The 18596-nt window shown below is 37.9% G+C and overlaps 1 protein-coding gene across 1 annotated transcript in view; it reads left to right on the forward strand.

Moving 5' to 3' along the window:
• The window catches only part of nav1a (neuron navigator 1a), a 109254-nt gene that overhangs the window by 81852 nt on the left and 8806 nt on the right, over window positions 1-18596 (forward strand). The window contains 18 exon segments of the mRNA XM_043224092.1: window positions 5417-5838; window positions 5841-6184; window positions 7706-8140; window positions 10212-10253; window positions 10334-10473; window positions 11419-11598; window positions 11819-11871; window positions 12537-12560; window positions 14156-14209; window positions 14353-14430; window positions 14790-14873; window positions 15739-15848; window positions 15933-16053; window positions 16967-17151; window positions 17298-17460; window positions 17546-17750; window positions 17853-17950; window positions 18029-18124. Of these exon segments, the coding sequence (XP_043080027.1) occupies window positions 5417-5838; window positions 5841-6184; window positions 7706-8140; window positions 10212-10253; window positions 10334-10473; window positions 11419-11598; window positions 11819-11871; window positions 12537-12560; window positions 14156-14209; window positions 14353-14430; window positions 14790-14873; window positions 15739-15848; window positions 15933-16053; window positions 16967-17151; window positions 17298-17460; window positions 17546-17750; window positions 17853-17950; window positions 18029-18124 (2834 nt within the window).

Below are 18596 nucleotides of genomic sequence, written 5' to 3' on the forward strand. Positions count from 1 at the left end.
GCCTGATTCTGCCGCTGGCATGGGTAGAATAGCTGCTAGAGAAAGACGCCCTGTTCGCCCCGGTGCTGGAGTGGAGGACTGGCATCGGATCTCACCAGCTGTTGTCCTCCACCGGGCGGCTTCGACGGGGGTTGAGTATGATGATAGCTCTTAAAAACCCAAAATCATCCGAAACCGCCCACTATTCCTCTTCCTGTCAGTGCATCACCCCATCTGATGTTTTTAGACCCAGTCGCCTTCGCACTTTGCAACCGTAGAGCTCTTCATATCGAAAAAGCTCTGTTGACTCTTTTTCTCGTGCATTTAATGCCACCTTGTGGGGGTCCGTCATTTGCAACAAAGCGAGAGGCGCACGGTACGAGAGGCACAGCGTTTGTGCAGCTGGACCTGAAAGAAACCATCTGCACGCTGTACCGTACGCGTTGGAAAATAAACCCGTCTATCCAGAAAGAAACACGTCGTGATGTCACTTTAATGAAAGGCAGCCGTGTTTAGCCTTTTATTCAGTCGGCGTGCGTTGACATGTAGCCAGAACGTCAACACTTCTGCATATGTCTGCCATTCGAGCGGTGGCCAATGCGGTCCGGCTTTCAAACGCGCACAAGAGGATGAATGACAGATTGATGAAATTTAAGCAATTGCACCCAATGAACTGAGTAAACCGATCCGCTTTTTTCCGAAAACACACTTTAGATGTTTTCTGTCTAAAGTACAGCTTTGGTGAAGCTGTCATGTCAGCTACTACTAGAAATATGTTTTCTAGTACCAAAGAATGGGACCTACATGAAAGCAAAAGTAGCTTGTCCTGTCTTTTGAGTACTATTTTAATGTTAAATGGCTATTTGGTAATTATAGTCTTTAAATTATGAAATATGTAACATAGGTTTGTTCTTGTTGCCAATGGTAATAAGATGGGGTCCTATGCATGCATATATATATATATATATATATATATATATATATATATATATATATATATATATATATATATATATATATATATATATATATGCTCACTCATTTACTTTATCAAAAATAAAAACATAAAATCTGTAATATTGTGAAATAGTATGACCCCGTTAAAATCACTTTTCTATTTTAATATATCTTTAAAATGTTACTTTTATAAAGGCAAGAGTGTAGTGTGCAGTTAGTACAAAGTTATATATTACACATTAGAGTTTGAGAATTTTTATTGATTTACTAAAAGGATAGTTCATGAAAATTCTTGTTGTTCTAAATCAGTAAGACCTTTGTTCATCTCTAGAACAAAAATGAAGATACTTTTGATGAAATCTGAGAGCTTTCTGCCCCTCCATAGACAGCAATACAACTGACACGTTCAAAGCCCAGAAAGCTAAGAATTCATTAAGAATCTCTTTTTTTCTTAAAATTAAGTACTGGTTCTTTATCTCATTTCATTAACTCATCATATGTAAAACATTTGAAGAAAACCATATGGAAGAATAAATCTCCCATGGAATGATAAAAAAAAAGATAATTGCTACTTTCAGTCTCACATTTTTGGAATTTGTTTGAAATTCAAATCTGACTTTTTCCTCACAACTACCGATTTAGCATCTTATACTTCTACGTTTTCTTCTCAGAATCGCAAGGCAAAAAAACCCCAGAAAAGCCTTTTTTCAATTCTGTGGCAGTCCAATGGAGCCAGTTCTCAAATAAAAGAAAAATAAAAGAATTCTCATGCAGGTCCTTAAGTCATTGTCGGCCAAACCAGATGCGAACAGAACTGTGAAAACTGGCTGAACGCTTGAGTGGAGCGGTTTGTCCCAGAGACAGTGGAGCACAGAAGCAGTCATTAGTCTTTCAGCGAGTGTGTAGATGTTACCGACCGGCAAGCCAAACGTCTGTGTCAGCGGTATCTACCTCTCCCGATGGACAGACTCTTTAATCGGACGGACAGAACTCACAAGATGGCACTGGGAAAACATGATTATACCCTCATATTGAAACGGAGAGAGAATTAGTTCCAGGTTTTACTCAGTGTTGTCTTTATGATTTATCATCCACTGGAATTGGATCTCAAATATTCCATATTTGAAAATATAGTTAGAGAATTGGAAACCTCAATCCCTGTCATGCGAGATGTGTATGAAATACAGCCTCTCATAAACTGGAGGAGAAATGAACCGATCAATCTTATTTATGGGATCTCGTTCCTCAGAGTGATGATAATTCTCTGTGGCTGATCAATCCCATAGCTGCAACGCAAGCTGATCTCATGGATTTTCTGGGTTGTGGTAAAAAGGGCCCTGTATTTAGGAATGAATCAGTGTTTAAGAATGAATCATTCAAGTGAACGAATCAATTCATTGCACTGATTCACTTGTGAAGCATGCAACTGAAAATAGCATCTTTGCAGTTTGCTGTTTTGAATCTTGTTTGTGAACCTGTTCATTCTTTTTTCTGATTGAATGAGAAGGGACATGTAATTGCTGCAGTTCATCATGTGAGTCAGTCTGGTTTACAGACTTAAGTTCACAAAGGAAATGGGAGTAGTGATTGTATAAAAATGAATGATGATACAATTAAAAAAGGGATGTTAGAAAAAAACACTTGTGTGACTCACTCATACCACGCTGAATCAGTTGAGTGACATAAAATTCAAAAGATAATCATTGTCTACTAATCTGCTGCTGTAACCTGAGAAAAAGAAGAGTCAGCCTGAGATGTCACACCTATGGAGTCATCACCTGATTGGTTCAATTCTATTGTATTTTCGTGAGTTGTGTGTTGCGTTTTGTAATGCTCCACCTGGAAACAAAAATAATGTGATGCCAAAGCCCTTTATTAGAATACATCTAAAAGTTTTACTTATTGTGGCATTTCCACGGCCCTAAACACAATGCGGCACAAAATAAAACGTGATCGGTTGTTTTACCTGCTAATCCTATGGCCTCTGTCTGAGAGTTTGGCTACAAAGGACTAGAGAAAATGGTAACTGAGCGAATCAGAGAGATTCTGATCGAATATTCTTGAATAAGACATTTTTTTTGTCATATTTTTACTCCTTAAAATTACATTTAGTGTACATGATTTTTGTGTCACGGCTGAAAAACACAACGACAACAGTTATTATTTCTTTTCTAATGCGCATGTGTTCATGCAACCTATCAATCAAAGTATATGCTGAAAGTGTTTGACTGTGCAGTAAGTGTTCAAAACAGAAGTATACTTTAAAATAGGCCATGTGCATACTGTAAAGTTTTTAAATATTTAAATACAGAAAATCTCTTAAAAATCGTGATGGATGCCATCATGGTAACCATAGCAATGTTTTGGTGTCTTTCTGCACGTTTTGATCAAAATAATCTGTGTTCTTAACTAGACCGCTGTATTTTGTACAAGGGTTGCCATGTCCACTTATTATAAGCAGCGCTTAAGATGGATGTTGTTTGGGCTCAACTAGTAAAGCTATCCAGTTTATGACATTATTAAAGCATGCAGGTGCAACTCATGATATTTTGGCTTATCTCCAAGATAAAGCACTTGGTTTAGAATGGCCTTATGCTTATTTGCATTTTTTGGAAAGATCCGGCAGAACTAATTAATCAAAACATAACTTGTTTCCTCTACACACACACAAAAAAAAAAACACATGAACATGAGATTTTGCATGCTTTTGGCATTCACATTAGCAAACACGGCTAACAGCAGTCAAATCCTTGGTGTCAGAGAAGTATATCTTTATTATGTCACACAGCACTGACATGTTGTTATTCTAAGACAGGCCTTGTTTAATAAGACCATGTTTAACACAAAGTATATATTTTGCCGTACAAGCTTGCTGGTATAGTCATGTAGCACCAGGGAGACAAATGTTAATCTATCTCCGTCTCTGTCAGTTTGATAGCTAAATACACTTTTCGTTAGCCACTTTTTTCCTCCCCGTCCAATTTTTTTGGTTTCCATTTGGTTTCCAGCTTCCATTGACTCTCTCTCTCTCTCTGTTTCTGACTCACTTTTACTGTTTCCCCGCAGTCTAAACAAACGTGTAAAAAACGTGTCTTTCCCCCTTGTATCCTTTGATACGATCGTGCTAGCTTTTAATCCGGTCATCGTCTGCTAATGGCCCGCATTACTCCAACTCAACATATTTCTTTTCACATCTAATCTCCATCTCAAGTTGATGTCAGCTGTATTTACTTGTGTTGGCCGTCGTCCTGGGTGGCAGCGGTGTGAATTACAGCGCCTCGTGACAGACCGAATACTCGCCGTGTTTCGCAATTACGCTATTTTTATTCGCTACGCTAATTGAGCCGTTTAAAACGCTTAAGCTACTCCCGCGACGTGTTTTCGCATACCGTGGGCTACGTTGTTATAGTAAGGCCAATTTTCAAGTTTGCGAACAATCTCTTCTGTATGTGTTTTCCCATTCGACCGGAGGTCGAGTCACTATTGCGCTAGCGTTTTGGCCTCGTTTTTGCAGATATTTATAAATATCTCTGAGAGGATCCAGATGGCCGTCAGGGTGGGCTTTGCGAGTTCACCCATTTCATGTTGTCAGTACTGTAACAGTTGTGCCGTGCCCACTCCCTTTGTTTTTCAAATAGCTCTGTGACTTCAAGGGTCCTCGGTTTAAGTTCACGTCTTAAATCTTCAAGCAGGCTGTTACGTTACAGCTGAGTGAATTGAAGTCGTCGGCATAAACGGGAAAGTCCTCTACCTCATGATGGATTGTGTCCATATACTGCATTATTCTAATGAAGAGGACTGCATCTGTGTGTGTGTGTGCGTGTGCGTGTGTTGCATATACATTGTGGTGTTAAATGAAGTGTAAAAGCTTACTTAAATCTGGATGTGGTAAGAGGTTGCATTAATATGTCTTTCCTATGAAACCCAGTGAACCAGATTAATTATCTGGAGAAAATGGTGCATAACTCATTGACACAATGCTGGGGTGTTATGGGTAGTATATATATGATGTTTTGGTGGTTGATTTGTGTTTTGAGATGTGGTTTCTGTAAATCAGATCGCTTAATGTCTAATCTCTCCTCAATTAGACACGTGATTGTGGCATTATTCTTGTCTGTATCGCTGATTTCTTGTAATGAATGTTTGTTTTTCTTCCTTCACCTCGTCTAATTTGCAGTGTGATTTTATGTGTTTTTAATGGGATCACATTTGACTCAGTCATGACATAAATATAACTTCACAATAATAAATCCTAAAATTCGCCTTAGTTCGCCTAAGTTTCAGTTTGAAACTTAAGAAGAGATGAATCATTCAATGCAGTTTGTGAACCGATTGAACAGGTTCATTGAAAATAATCATACACTGTTATATTATGCATTAAGATATACTCAAGAAACAGTGAAATAATAAGAATACTTCTTTACTGTCCACCACTGGTTACTGGTGTCTGATGGTGTTTTTTTTTTTTTTGCGCCTCCAGTTCCAAAGAACGATCAGCGAGTTGTGGATAAGGCTAAATTGGCAGTGAAATCATCAGGCTTACAGCGCTCCAGTTCAGACGCAGGGAAAGATCGTGGCGAGCACAGAAAGCCCCCCTCCGGTCTCGTCCGTCCCTCCGCCGGCACCTCTAACTCCTTCGGCTACAAGAAAACCGCTCCAACTACCGGCACTGCCACCGTGCTAACAGCTAGTGTGAACACCGTCCCCGAAAACTCTGCGATTGTCAACAAAACCCCTAAAAGCTCTGGCATCCCAGTGAAGCCCTCCGCCGGCGGTGCAGGACGCAAGACCAGCCTGGACGTGTCCACCTGTGACCAAGGTTTCATGGCCCCGAACGCACGCAACAACATCCAGTACCGCAGTCTCCCGAGACCCGCCAAATCCAGCACTCTGAGTCTGACGGGAGGAAGGCCGGGCGCTCGCCCGTCAGCAGCAACATGGACGCCGGTCTGCAGGGCCTTAAGACAGTCCCCGCCCCGTCCAGACTGAAGGAGCCGGGCAGTGTGAAGAGCTCCCATCGGGCCAGCACCGGAGGGTGCGCTCCGGTCAACCAGACGGACCGGGAGAAGGAGAAGGCCAAAGCCAAGGCGGTGGCGTCTGATTCTGAGTGCTGCGGAGGCGGCCCGCTGAAGAACGGCCCGCTGACGCCGACACAGAGCGCCCTGGAGCCTCCTTCCAAACTGCTGGGGCTCCGGCAGCCGTCGAGTCTGAGCAAATATTCAGAGCTGCCCTCTCCCAACTCTCAGAGGTGAGACGGTGATGCGCATTAAACCTCACGTCTGCTCTGATTGGCTGTGGTTTTTCACATTCACACAGCGCTGCTCAGAAAAATTTGGACGTTCAAAACTGACGAGAAATTTAGCAGAACAACATTTCTTCAGTTTCATCTACTAAAACACTTACTCGGTGTCTTGTAATAATGTTATTATTATTTTTTTTTTTGGCATGAATGCACTTTTTGAAGGGAAAAACGGGTTAACAAAAATAACTAATAACTGAAATTGTAAATACAAATTGTAATTGAAACACAAATAAAATGTAAATTTTAAGTGAAAATCTTAAAACACTCAAATGAGAAATGCTCAAAAATGTATTAAAATGAACTGAATTATGGATTACTTCAATGTTACTTGAATAAAATTACTGAACCTAAAAACTAAAAAACAGACATTTTTAAATACATGACAAAAACATATAAAATACAACACTTTCAACATATAAAATTACTAAAACCTGCACTAAAATGTAAATAAATACTGAAAATATTTAAATAATACTGACATGTTCATTTTAGTATCACAATATTATAATATCATACTTTGTCATGTATATTCTACTAATTAATTAAACAGTATGTATGTTTATGTAGTGGAGATGTGCACCCATGTCACATTTTCTACATATATATTAGGAATTCACCAAAGGAAAATTCTAAGCCGAAACGGAAAATGTATTGTAATAATTATTTATTATTTTACTGAATAATATAAAGTAATTTTTTTAAGACTTTTTAATTTAACAAAATTGAATGATACTAAATAAAAAAAGCCTATAAAATAACCACACTTTTACTGACAGCAACAAAATTTGTATTAATAGAGGTTCATTAGTTGACATTAGGCAACTACTATAGTTGACATGAACTAAGAATGAACAATTCATTAATATTGGTTAATGTTAATTACATTTTACAAAAATTTTGCTTGTTAGCAGTTAATGCACTCTTAATAAACATGATCTAACAGTGAACAACTGTAATATCATTAACTAACATTAAGACAGATGAATAAAAACTGTAGGAAATGTATTGTTCATTGTTTGTATATGTTAGTTAACACATTGCCTAACAGAACCTTATTGTTAAGTGTTACCTTAAACACTGAGCGAAGCATCAAACCGAGCAATGGCAATATTATATTGTATGACCATTTTCAGCTCATATTTTTAGCCTTTTTTCTTTCAGACGAAAATGGTGAAATTTCGGTGCATCCCTAATATATATATATATTAGCCATATAACAAATTATATTACAAGTATGTTATTGAAAAAAATCTTGATGTGATAGTTACAGTGACATTTATTTTAAAACTTGACAATCCAAATAAATTTAACCTGTCTTTAATTACAATCAAAAGTTGAAAGTGGTACAAACTGTACTTTATTCTTTAAAAATCAGCCATATATCTTTTTGATTTTTCATGTGTTTATTTTCGTTGACATTTCTGTTGTGTGGGTGTGGTTTTGAGCTCATCTGTGTATCATTCACAGGCCCTCCAGTGCCAGATCTCTGCCCAAACCTGCTCACCTGGACAAGGTCAACTCCAACAGCCTGGACTGTGGGATAATCGACATGGACGTGATAATCGACCAGCTTCCTCCCAAAGTGCCGCCCTTCTCCAAACTGCAAGAACTATCAGGAATAAGCAGCACAAGCTGCCTGACGCCCAGCCCGGCTCCCATCCTCAACGTCAACTCCTCTGAGTGCTTCTCCAGCGCCACGGTGGGCCGAGGGGTCAGTGCTGGCGGCTCTCCCTCGCTCTACCCCCGCCTCTCCGGGCTGCACCGCAGCATGGAGTCCCTGTCCCTGCAGATGAGCGTGTCTCCGGCGGGGGGCGGCGTCACGGAGCCCAGGCCCAGGCACGAGGACAGAGGGACGGATGGTGGCTGGTCGACAGGAAGCAGGGTCTCGCTCACGTCAGACGGGTGAGGCCTCGTCTGCGCTAAACACTAAACACTGTACTGATGTGCTTACATGTTTCAGATTTGAAGGAAAATGGACTAAACTTAATTTTTCGTGACTCAGCTTCCACTCAGTGTTATTATATTTTTGATAATGAAAATGGGGTAAAAGCTACAAAAACATATAATAAAATATTATATTTAATATGTAACATATAATATTATCATATATAATTTTTTACATTATGTTCATAATAGCCTTTATATGGCTTATTCCTAAGCATTAGTTATATTGTTATAAGTCATCTAATCAAGATATATGACAATGTTAATCAAGTTGTTTTATTATATTTGTATGTGTGTGTGTGTGTGTGTGTGTGTGTGTGTGTAAATAGGTGCTGGCAAATGATTAATTATTTATTCACAATTAATTATATCCAAAATTATGTAATATTTGTTTAAAAAGTGTACTGCTGTCTATATTTATCATGCATATATAAATACAAACACACACATGTTTACATTAAAGAAAAATATGAAATAAATATAAAAATAACATTTCATAATATATTAATAATTAAAAATATACTATAAATAAATAAAATAATATATACTATATAATAGAAATATATACATGTAAATATTTCTAAATATATAATTATATATATGTAACAAATCAGAACAGTACAGTATTTTAAATGGAGTTAATTATTTGACAGCACTATAGATAGATAGATAGATAGATAGATAGATAGATAGATAGATATTATTTTATCTTATTTTGCACCAAAAACTGGAAACAAACCAAATGATGTCTTTAATGAATTCATCAGTAACCGTGGTCATTTCCCGTCTCTGGCCTAAAACAGCAGCCCTCCCACATAACTGACCAAAATGAACATATTCTGTGGTGTGTTCAGAGCAGCAGCTCATCCCTGGGTGTGCCGGTGGAAACATCTAAAAGCGGCTCACTCTTCCTGTTATACCGAGCTTATTTTCACCACAAGGTTCATACAGATCTCCGCCACACATGACCTCTCCGTTTTTTAGGTGGCTTCCACCGCTTAGTCATTTAAAACCGAACAATAGCTTATGGCCTTAATCTTGCTCATCATTTATATCGTGCCGCCGCAGAGCTGAAGGCTAACGAAACCTCCCGTTCGTTTAATTGAAGTTGACTTAAAATGGACGTGTTTTCGTTCACGCCGCGCGACGCTGACAGCAGAAATGCGATGCTTTTTAATCTGGCGTGTCATCATTCATATACATCACAAGCGTTGTTAATATGATTATGCTTGCTGTGATTATGAGCTTAATCGCATTATTTAGATTGAAGTACTGCTTGAGGTGAAGTTCAACTGCTAACGTGTTTACACTGACAGATGTAAGCATGTTAAAGTGGTAGACATTGTAAACAGACTATGATCATAAATGTGTGAATATGGGACAGCTGATACACACTTCTTGTAATCTATATGTACAATAAGCAGAGCAATTGCAACATAAAAAGCTTGCCAGTGTATGATATATTGTAACCGACCTCAATGTATCTTGTGTGTCGCATGCATATTTGAGCATCTGTTTTTCCTTTTAACGGCAGCTGGCAACTTATTCGCTTGTATTTTGACACCCTGGGTTGCCAGTTGTTGAAAAACGCTGCAGCCTTGGAAGCTAGCAAACAAACTGGTTCAGAGAACACAGATTCCACTCGACCTAAAAGGCTTCGGCGCTCGTCTAAAAAGCTCTTTGACCGGAGGCATATTACCTGTCATTTGTATTTTTTCCCCAATCTGGCAACCCGCGTGAGCTTACCTCACACACCGAAGTTTAATATACTTACAGCACATTTGCACTCGGTTCACATCCTCCCGAAAATCAAAGCAGAACAATTGCCTATTATGTTAACACCGTGATTATATCTCTGCTAATATTCCCTCTGACTGAACTACTAATTGCTCATTTGGCTTTACAAATTACTGCGATCTATTTTTGGAATCTGATATCTTCATTTCTATGCATAAGCGTCCTGTCATTTGAATAATGCTCTATTTCTCGCTTTCTGGTTTCTCATTCTCGCTTTTTTTTTTTCTTTCAGCTCACAAAGGGACAGAAATACTCTCCCAAAGAAAGGCTTAAGGTACTTATCATTTCACCTCACCTCCACTGCTTCATGATAATGCTGTTGTAATACATGCATGAACTCTCGTGTCCCATCAGCCAGCACATCTCCTCGCAGGCTGAGGAGGACAGCAAAGAGAGACGTCACTCGCACACAATAGTGAGCCTGAGTGAGACCAGCAGCCCTCCTCAGTTCCCTTCACCCATACTGACAGGAAAAGCCCCGCTGACGAGCATCAGTAAGTGACCGAACACTTCAGAGTCTCCGCTCTTACCACTGAGCCTTTTCTGAACACTCTCAACGAGGAAAGTTGAGCTTGATCGCTGTAAAAATAACAACTTTTAACCAACAAGAATTTAAATAAGAACATGTATTTTAAAGACAGGGTAAATAACATTTATTAAAAAACTTTCATGAATTAAAATATTTTTTAATTAATTAAAATATTATTTATTTATTTATTATTATTATTATTATTATATTTGTTATATATTTTTACATGAGATGCTTATTTTTTTGTAGAAATTAAAATATATGTGCAGCTTTTATAACACTGTTAACTAGAAGTAGAATTAATGGATACTTTTATTTATAAATAAATTATGAATATATTCCTACATATATATTCTATATATATAGCTATATAATGAATAAAATTTATATATTAATTAATCTATGAACATTGTCTGTTATAAAATATATATATATCTTAAAATACATTACATACATTAAAATATACATATATTCATATTTTAGAAAATATTTTAGAAATAAAAATTAAATCTGTAATTGACATGCATTAAACAAACACATTGCTAATAATAATAATAATAATAAATTATTATTATTATTTTAAAAGAATTAAACAGTGTTTAGAATTCATTTAACTTGAAATATATTTCTGAGTGAAACTAATTACTGTTTATAATAATAATATAAATATATATATATATATATATATATATATATATATATATATATATATATATATATATATATATATATATATATATATACACACACATACAGCATTAAGCAACATATAAATATATGTTAAATGTGTATTTTTTTTAGATTTATATTTGCGTTTGCAGTTCAAGCAGTTGTCTTTGTCTGTGTCAGGCAGTATGCTGGGCACCGTTATATATAACCTCTGGCTCCATCTGCTGTCTGTTTTGTGCAGTAGCACCCAGCCCCACCTCAGGAACACCCAGAATGACCCGATCCAACAGCATCCCCACTCACGAGGCCAGCTTTGAGCTGTATCAGGCCTCTCCGCTGGGCAGCACCTTATCACTCGCCGAGCGGCCCAAGAGCATGATCCGCTCCGGCTCCTTCAGAGACAGAGACGCCGGCGATGACGGTGAGACTCTGCATCCATACGCAGGGAGTACGCATAAACATGCATATTTATATACACACAGTGCACGCACACAAGTTATGCAAACTTTTTATTTTAGATGCGATTAATCATTTGACAGCACTAGATTCAACAAATGAAACACACAGTAATAATCGTATTTTGCTGAAACGTTGCTTCTGAGCTCACACTTGTGTGTTCTCCTCTCTCCTTCCACCTGCAGTCCATGGCTCAGTGCTCTCTCTGGTGTCTAATGCCTCCTCCAGCTACTCCTCAGTAAGTATCCCAGCACTTTTTCGTCCCTCCAGAGCTCCACACACACGTGTGTTTTGGCGCTAGGCTGGAACTGGCCGTCTGCTCCCGCTGATTTATTGGAGACTAGAGAAGCTTTCTCTGCTTTCCTCGCTGAAAATGGAGCCGTTACTTGAACTGCTGCACTGATGTCAGCTGTAGCTTGGATGAGGGTCAGACCTGTTTGTGTACCGACCGCAGATTCACACCAGTGTAAAAACATCCAAAAAAATGGTCAAATATGTATTTCATTCGCTCATAAGTAATACTACTTTTCAGCTGTTTAACCCACTTGATACATGAGTAGTGAAACAATTTAGCAATGCTTTATTAAAATGCATTTAATGTCATTAATATTTAGGGCTGCACAATTAATTAAATTAAAATCAGGTCTATTTTAAATCAATTCTACTGTATTACATATATATATATATATATATATATATATATATATATATATATATATATATATATATATATATATATATATATATAATTAGTAAATTAAATAATAAGACATTTTCTGTCAAAAAAAGACCAAAGCAGCCCTTTTTCATTTGTATTCCTGTTTTTTTTTCATCACTGTAAACTTCCATTTCTTTAGTATCTTACTGTCTATCTGTGGTTCTTTTCTTGCGTGCTTCTCTCAGGCGGAGGAGAGAATGCAGGGCGAGGTGAGTCACTCTCTCTCTCTCTCTCTCTCTCTCTCTCTCTCTGATTTTCCCTCTCTGTCTATCAGAAAGTGACGGTCTTATCAATAACCTCTTTTTGTCATACATGTTCTCAGAGGTCATAACAGCTGGAGACAGCTAATGTTAGGAGCTAACGAACTAACACACTGATCCAAAGCCTTTAACTGCCATTAGCTGTTCAGAAGGCTGTTATGAGATTCCTCTGCTGTGTTTTTTTGTCAAGCGGTGTTTCATTCATTCATTACCGACTGTCTCTGGGCTTAAGGAAATCAGTCGCTAACCGCTTGTCACATGTTGGTATTTATGATTACCCCCATGTTCTGTGTTTCAAGTGTAGGTGAAGGCCTAGTCACATCAGATGGGATGAAACAGACACCAAATATATATGTACCTTGATATCTAAATGAAGGTCAAACATTTTATTGAGCAAATAAACAATTAAGAAAATTACCTTGCTTGAGAATGCTAAAAAAAAGCATTTGCATTTTTTTTTTTTTTTACTTTTTTGTCATTTTACATTAAACTTGGATATCTTCATTTATATTTATAAAACTAATAAACATATTTTCAGCATTCAAAAAGTTAAGACGGTTACCTTGATTCAGAACTTAAAAAAAAAAAAATCTATTTAATTTCTGGATTGCTAAGTTTGTCATTTGATATAAAATTTTGTTATCTAGAATTTATATTAGTCGTATATATTTATATAAATCTTCAGCATCCTAACAAATCAAAAAAAAAAATTAATACTTGCACTAGATTCGTTATATTGTGGTTGTGGTGCTATTGCGTCACATCCTGATGTGAAAAGGCCTTCTCCTTTTCGTGATGTGTCTACTTGATCTATGGATGCAAAGCGAAGGCGTCTCACCAAGTTGCTTTGAAAACTCTCTTCGAGAGATGGACTAAAAGTGTACTTGGTGAAGCTTTGCATTCCAAGCCTGAAGGCCTGAAGTGAGTCTGATTTTCCTCATTGTGTGTGTTGTTCTGGTCTGCTGTGCCTCAAAGTATGTGAATATACTCACCATTTGTCTTTCTGTTGTCTTCAGTTGCATGTATAGAGTTTATCGGCCTGTTCCAAATGCAGATAATATAAACAGACACAGTTGCTGTTGGGAGTGTTAAATATCATCTGTCACAGTTTTCCAGCAGCTGCAGTCCGTTTCGGTTCCTGGAGCTTCAGCAGTTCATTTAGGACAAACAGTTTAGAGATTCGTGTCAAATAATGTCATCCTCAGAGAAATAGTTGACCAAAAATGAAAATTGTCATCATTTACTCCTGCAATTACAATGAATGTTCTATAATGATAATCCTATATGATTTGCTTTCTTCCCTGAAAAAGCAGACGATGAGCATTTCCTGCTGTGTTCTGCTTTTTTTTTATTCATTGGAATTCAATGGCAAGCTCAGAAATGACTATATATTGTAAAGTATAGCTCATATGAATTGCACAGATCCGATTTGAGAGCATTTTTAATCCATTTCTCATATAAAGCTATAATAAGACTTCAGATTATTTCAAAAGTGTGGAGCGCTTTCATGATGTTTTTACTTTTCTTCTTTGTCATTTTTGGAGCTTGACCGTCATTGCATGGAAAAGAGCAGCCTAACATGTCTTTCTGTTATTCTGGTAAGTAATGCAGGTCTGGAAGAACATGAGGAAGAGTAATGATGACAGAATTCTCATTTTTGAGCGATCCGTTCCTTTAAATTTGTTGTGGCTTCATGCGTTGAATTACATGTTGGTTAATAATTTTGTGCGGTTCTTTACAGCAAATCCGTAAGCTGAGGAGGGAGCTAGAGTCTTCACAGGAGAAGGTGGCCAATCTGACCTCACAGCTGTCTGCGAATGTAAGCGAATCCTGAAAAAATCAGACAGTGATCATGAATTTTTCTTGAGCAGCAAATCATCATCTCAGAATGATTTATGAAGGCTCATGTGACACTGTAACGATGCTGAAAATTCAGCTTTGATCACACAAATAAATAACATCTTACAATACAGTCCAGTAGAAAACCGTTATTTTAAATTCTAATAACATTTTACAATATCAGTTTTACTTATTTATCAAATAAATGCAGGCTTAATCATACAAACCCCTAACTTTTGAGCAGCAGTTATTTATTCATTTAAATTCATTTTTATTTGATATTACTTTCATGAACGTGTGTAATGCAATTCAATGGATTCTTTTGTTTTTTATCTATAGGCCAACCTGGTAGCAGCGTTTGAGCAGAGCCTGGCCCTCATGACCTCTCGACTCCAGACCCTCTCCTTCAGCGCTGAGCAGAAGGTACGATATTCATCCTCAACCCCATCAAAAGCCCCTGCAGTCGTCTCAGTTCCACCATTTATGGATTATTTGTAGCAGTTAGAGCGTTAGCTTTTACTAGCATCATATCGTGACGGAGCAGGACCCTTGATCAATATAGTTTGTCCACTAATGTCCTCACGCAAGAACACCAAACATGTTTTACAACATGTTTGACACGTTCTGTCTTTCTACTTCAAAATTTCATCTTTGATTACCCATTAATTGACATTTCTTTAATTATTTTTTCTTTCAGCGTAGTATCATATTTTAAAAACAAGCTGTTTTTGGGGGTATTTCAAATTTTTTTTATATCACTGGACCATGTGTATGAAACATATCTCCCCTTAACAGCCCATATTTAGATCGACACATAACCTCACAGACAGCCCAAGTGCAAATTTGGGTCAAATTGGGATGCTGGGGGTTGCCCGCTTTTCATTTACTCTCAAGGGGTCACTGTGCAATACACCAAAAATCGGAGCTCATGATTCGCACATGAGCGCACACGCGGGAAGGTTTGGAAGTGACTTTCATGCCACATTGCCCTCTGTGAAAGAGAGCTTACGCTGCGAGGCAGTGGCCCGGATTCATGCGTTCGTTTCGGTGGCTGTGACCCTACAGATGATTCAGAGAAAGCTTGTTGAGATGTTGAGATACTCGTGATGCACAGCTGGAGAAGCTTTTGCAGACGGCCGTGTGGCTTTGTCTGCCGTGAATGCCATTTATTCAAGTGTGTGCAGTAAAAACCACATCTGTTTGGAAAAGCGTCAGTAGCGGCTCTTTGGGGGAATGCTGTTTCAATGTTTACGCTTACACTAAATGCGTCTGTGTTTTTTCTCTGTAGGACACTGAATTACTGGACCTCAGAGAAACAATCGAGAGCCTGAAGACCAAGAACATGGAGGCGCAGGCCGTCATCCAAGTCGCGCTCAATAACCCAGATGTCGCCCCAAAGGTGAAGACAGCAAACATGCACCTCAAATTGAGCTTTAGCTCAGCATACAATGAACGTTAGCAAACTAGCGTATTTCTTCTCTCAGAGTTGCGAATCAGGAGGCAGAACTCATCCGAGAGCATCTCTAGTCTGAACAGCATTACCAGTCACTCCAGTGTGGGCAGCCTGAAAGACGACGCTAAGAAGAAGAAGAAAAAGAACTGGGTAAGCAGAAAACATGGAATTATAGTGGCTGTTATTATCTGCCAGCGTAGCACGTAACCGTGGTTCAATTTTTGCAATTGTGAATTGCTTTATCGCTAGGCTTCATTCATTCTTAGAGAATTCCTTCTAGAATGCTGTTTTACTAATACTCTACACATATGGCTGCGAATGCGCCATATGGCTATGATGGAAAAACAAGAAAAGCAGTGATTAAACCTGTCAAGAACCGTACAAGAATAAAGCCTCAGCTGAACACTCACTAACTCTGTCATGCGCAGTTATAGACAGATTACAGACACTTTGCATGTTGAATTTCACTTGTGTTTTATTTCTTGTCTGTCTTTTTGTGTTTAAAGTATCTTCATAAAAAGTACTTGAATTCAACATTTGATAAACTCTGAGGTTTACAGAATGTGAAATAAGCCTCAGATTTTACATCTCAGTATAATAATTGTGATTATTCTTTAAAAAACTGATAACATTTTTTCCTTCCTTACATTAAAGGGCACTGTTGAAATTTATAATTGAACTAAAAATTTTACTTTTTAGAAAATCTGTCATCTGATATATACATATACTGTATATATAAACACATGTAAACATATCTACTTAAATGTATTTAAACATTTTATCATGCAATCAATAAAAAACATTAAACAGTAAATACATTGATAATTTCACAAAAGATTTTTGTTTACAATTTTTTTTTTCTATTAATCCTGAAAATAAGTATAAATATTTAACATTGTTATTTTGTTGTATTCTTGATCAAATGAGACTTCTTTCACATTTTAATTTTTAAACAATAGTGAAAGAATCTGAATGGGTGGAAAAATCTGAATAAACAAACATTTCTTTTTATATTTGTGAAGCGTGTTTTAAGTTCTCTGTCTTTCTCTCGATTTCTTTGTAGTTACGAAGTTCTTTTGGCAAGGCATTCAGCATAAAGAAGGGCGCTAAAGGTGGCTCCATGTACTCTGATATTGAAGAGATTGCCACTCCAGACTCTTCTGCACCCAACTCACCAAAACTGGGTCATGAAGATGGAGAGAACCCGCCCACCTCCCTTCCATCCAGCCAATCGACAACTTCCTCTGTGTGAGTAAAGTCCTCATGGGCCAACATCAAAATCGATTTCACTTTTGAAAAGCAACAGTAACTACGCAACAGTCTAAAGTTGCTCCCTTTAGACAGCTTTCAAGTGCTAGCACTTTTTAAACAGCAGCGTCATTGCGTTTTAACAGCATCCACGAGATCAACGAGGAAAACGAGAGCGATGAGAAGATGGTGTCAGAGCTGCGGTCTGAGCTGTGGGAGAAAGAGATGAAACTGACGGACATTCGGCTGGAAGCGCTGAACTCGGCACACCAGCTGGAGCAGCTACGAGAGACCATGAACAACATGCAGGTCAGGGACTGCTTTAGTAAGGATTGCCGTTGAGGTGTAGCCGCATCTACCTTTGTTCTGGTTTAATCAAAATCTCTCGTTGTAGAGAATGGTGGAGAGTCTGAAGGCAGAGAACGATCAGCTGAAAACAGGAAGTGCTCCGTCATCCCTGGTCCTTCCTTGCGGCCCACCTTCTACTTCCACCTCCCAGCCGTCTGGTCTGGCCAGCCTCCTGAACTCCAACCAAACCAAACCGTCCATGAGCCTCACCAAGTCCTTCAGCCTCAGCCTCAATGAGTGCTCCAGCACTGGTGAGCTCCTGCAGTCCTGACATATGACATTCAAATGTAAAAACTTGTTTTTCGCATTACCGATCTTGCGGATTGAGTCAAATAATGTTTTCTGTCAAGCAGACATTGCTCCTATGGAGTTGCTGAGCCTGTCATCTCAGAGGCACGAGGTCTTTACGCGTGTGGTGGTCCGGATAGCTGACCAGAAAGTGTCTAGAGAGGTGAATATTTGAAAACATATGGCAAATGGCTTTACTTTCATGAACATTAGATCATAATGCTAACTGGTGTACAATCAGCAGGTGAGGCAGCAGGATTTCTACATCGGCTCTGTGAAGATTCATGGGAAAACTGAATGGTCTATGTTAGACACGGACATCTCCACAATGTTCAGGGTGAGATCTCATTCTGTGGTGTTTTGCATTAGTGCCATCAAGCTGTTAATTGCAATTAATCACATCCAAAATAAAAGTTGTTTACATATTATACGTATGTGTACTGTGTATTTTAATTATGTACAAAGCCACGCACATGAAAAGCAAGAAAAAAATAAGTGCACGATTTACTAATTTGATGTATTACAACGTGTACATGATTACTATTTTGTTCCCTCGATTTGCTACTTATCCCTTCGATTTATAAATTGTGTGCATTAATAAATCAAGGAAACAAAATAGTAAATCATGCGCACGATTTAGTCTACTATTTTTCCATAATTATATATATATAAAATTACACAACAAATATATAATATGTGTGTGTATATATATGTGTGTGTGTGTGTGTGTACGACAGATAGATAGATAGATAGATAGATAGATAGATAGATAGATAGATAGATAGTAAATGAAATGTAGTGAACTATAA

The sequence above is a fragment of the Puntigrus tetrazona genome, chromosome 23 (genome assembly GCF_018831695.1).
Source record: "Puntigrus tetrazona isolate hp1 chromosome 23, ASM1883169v1, whole genome shotgun sequence".
Lineage (NCBI taxonomy): Eukaryota > Metazoa > Chordata > Actinopteri > Cypriniformes > Cyprinidae > Puntigrus > Puntigrus tetrazona.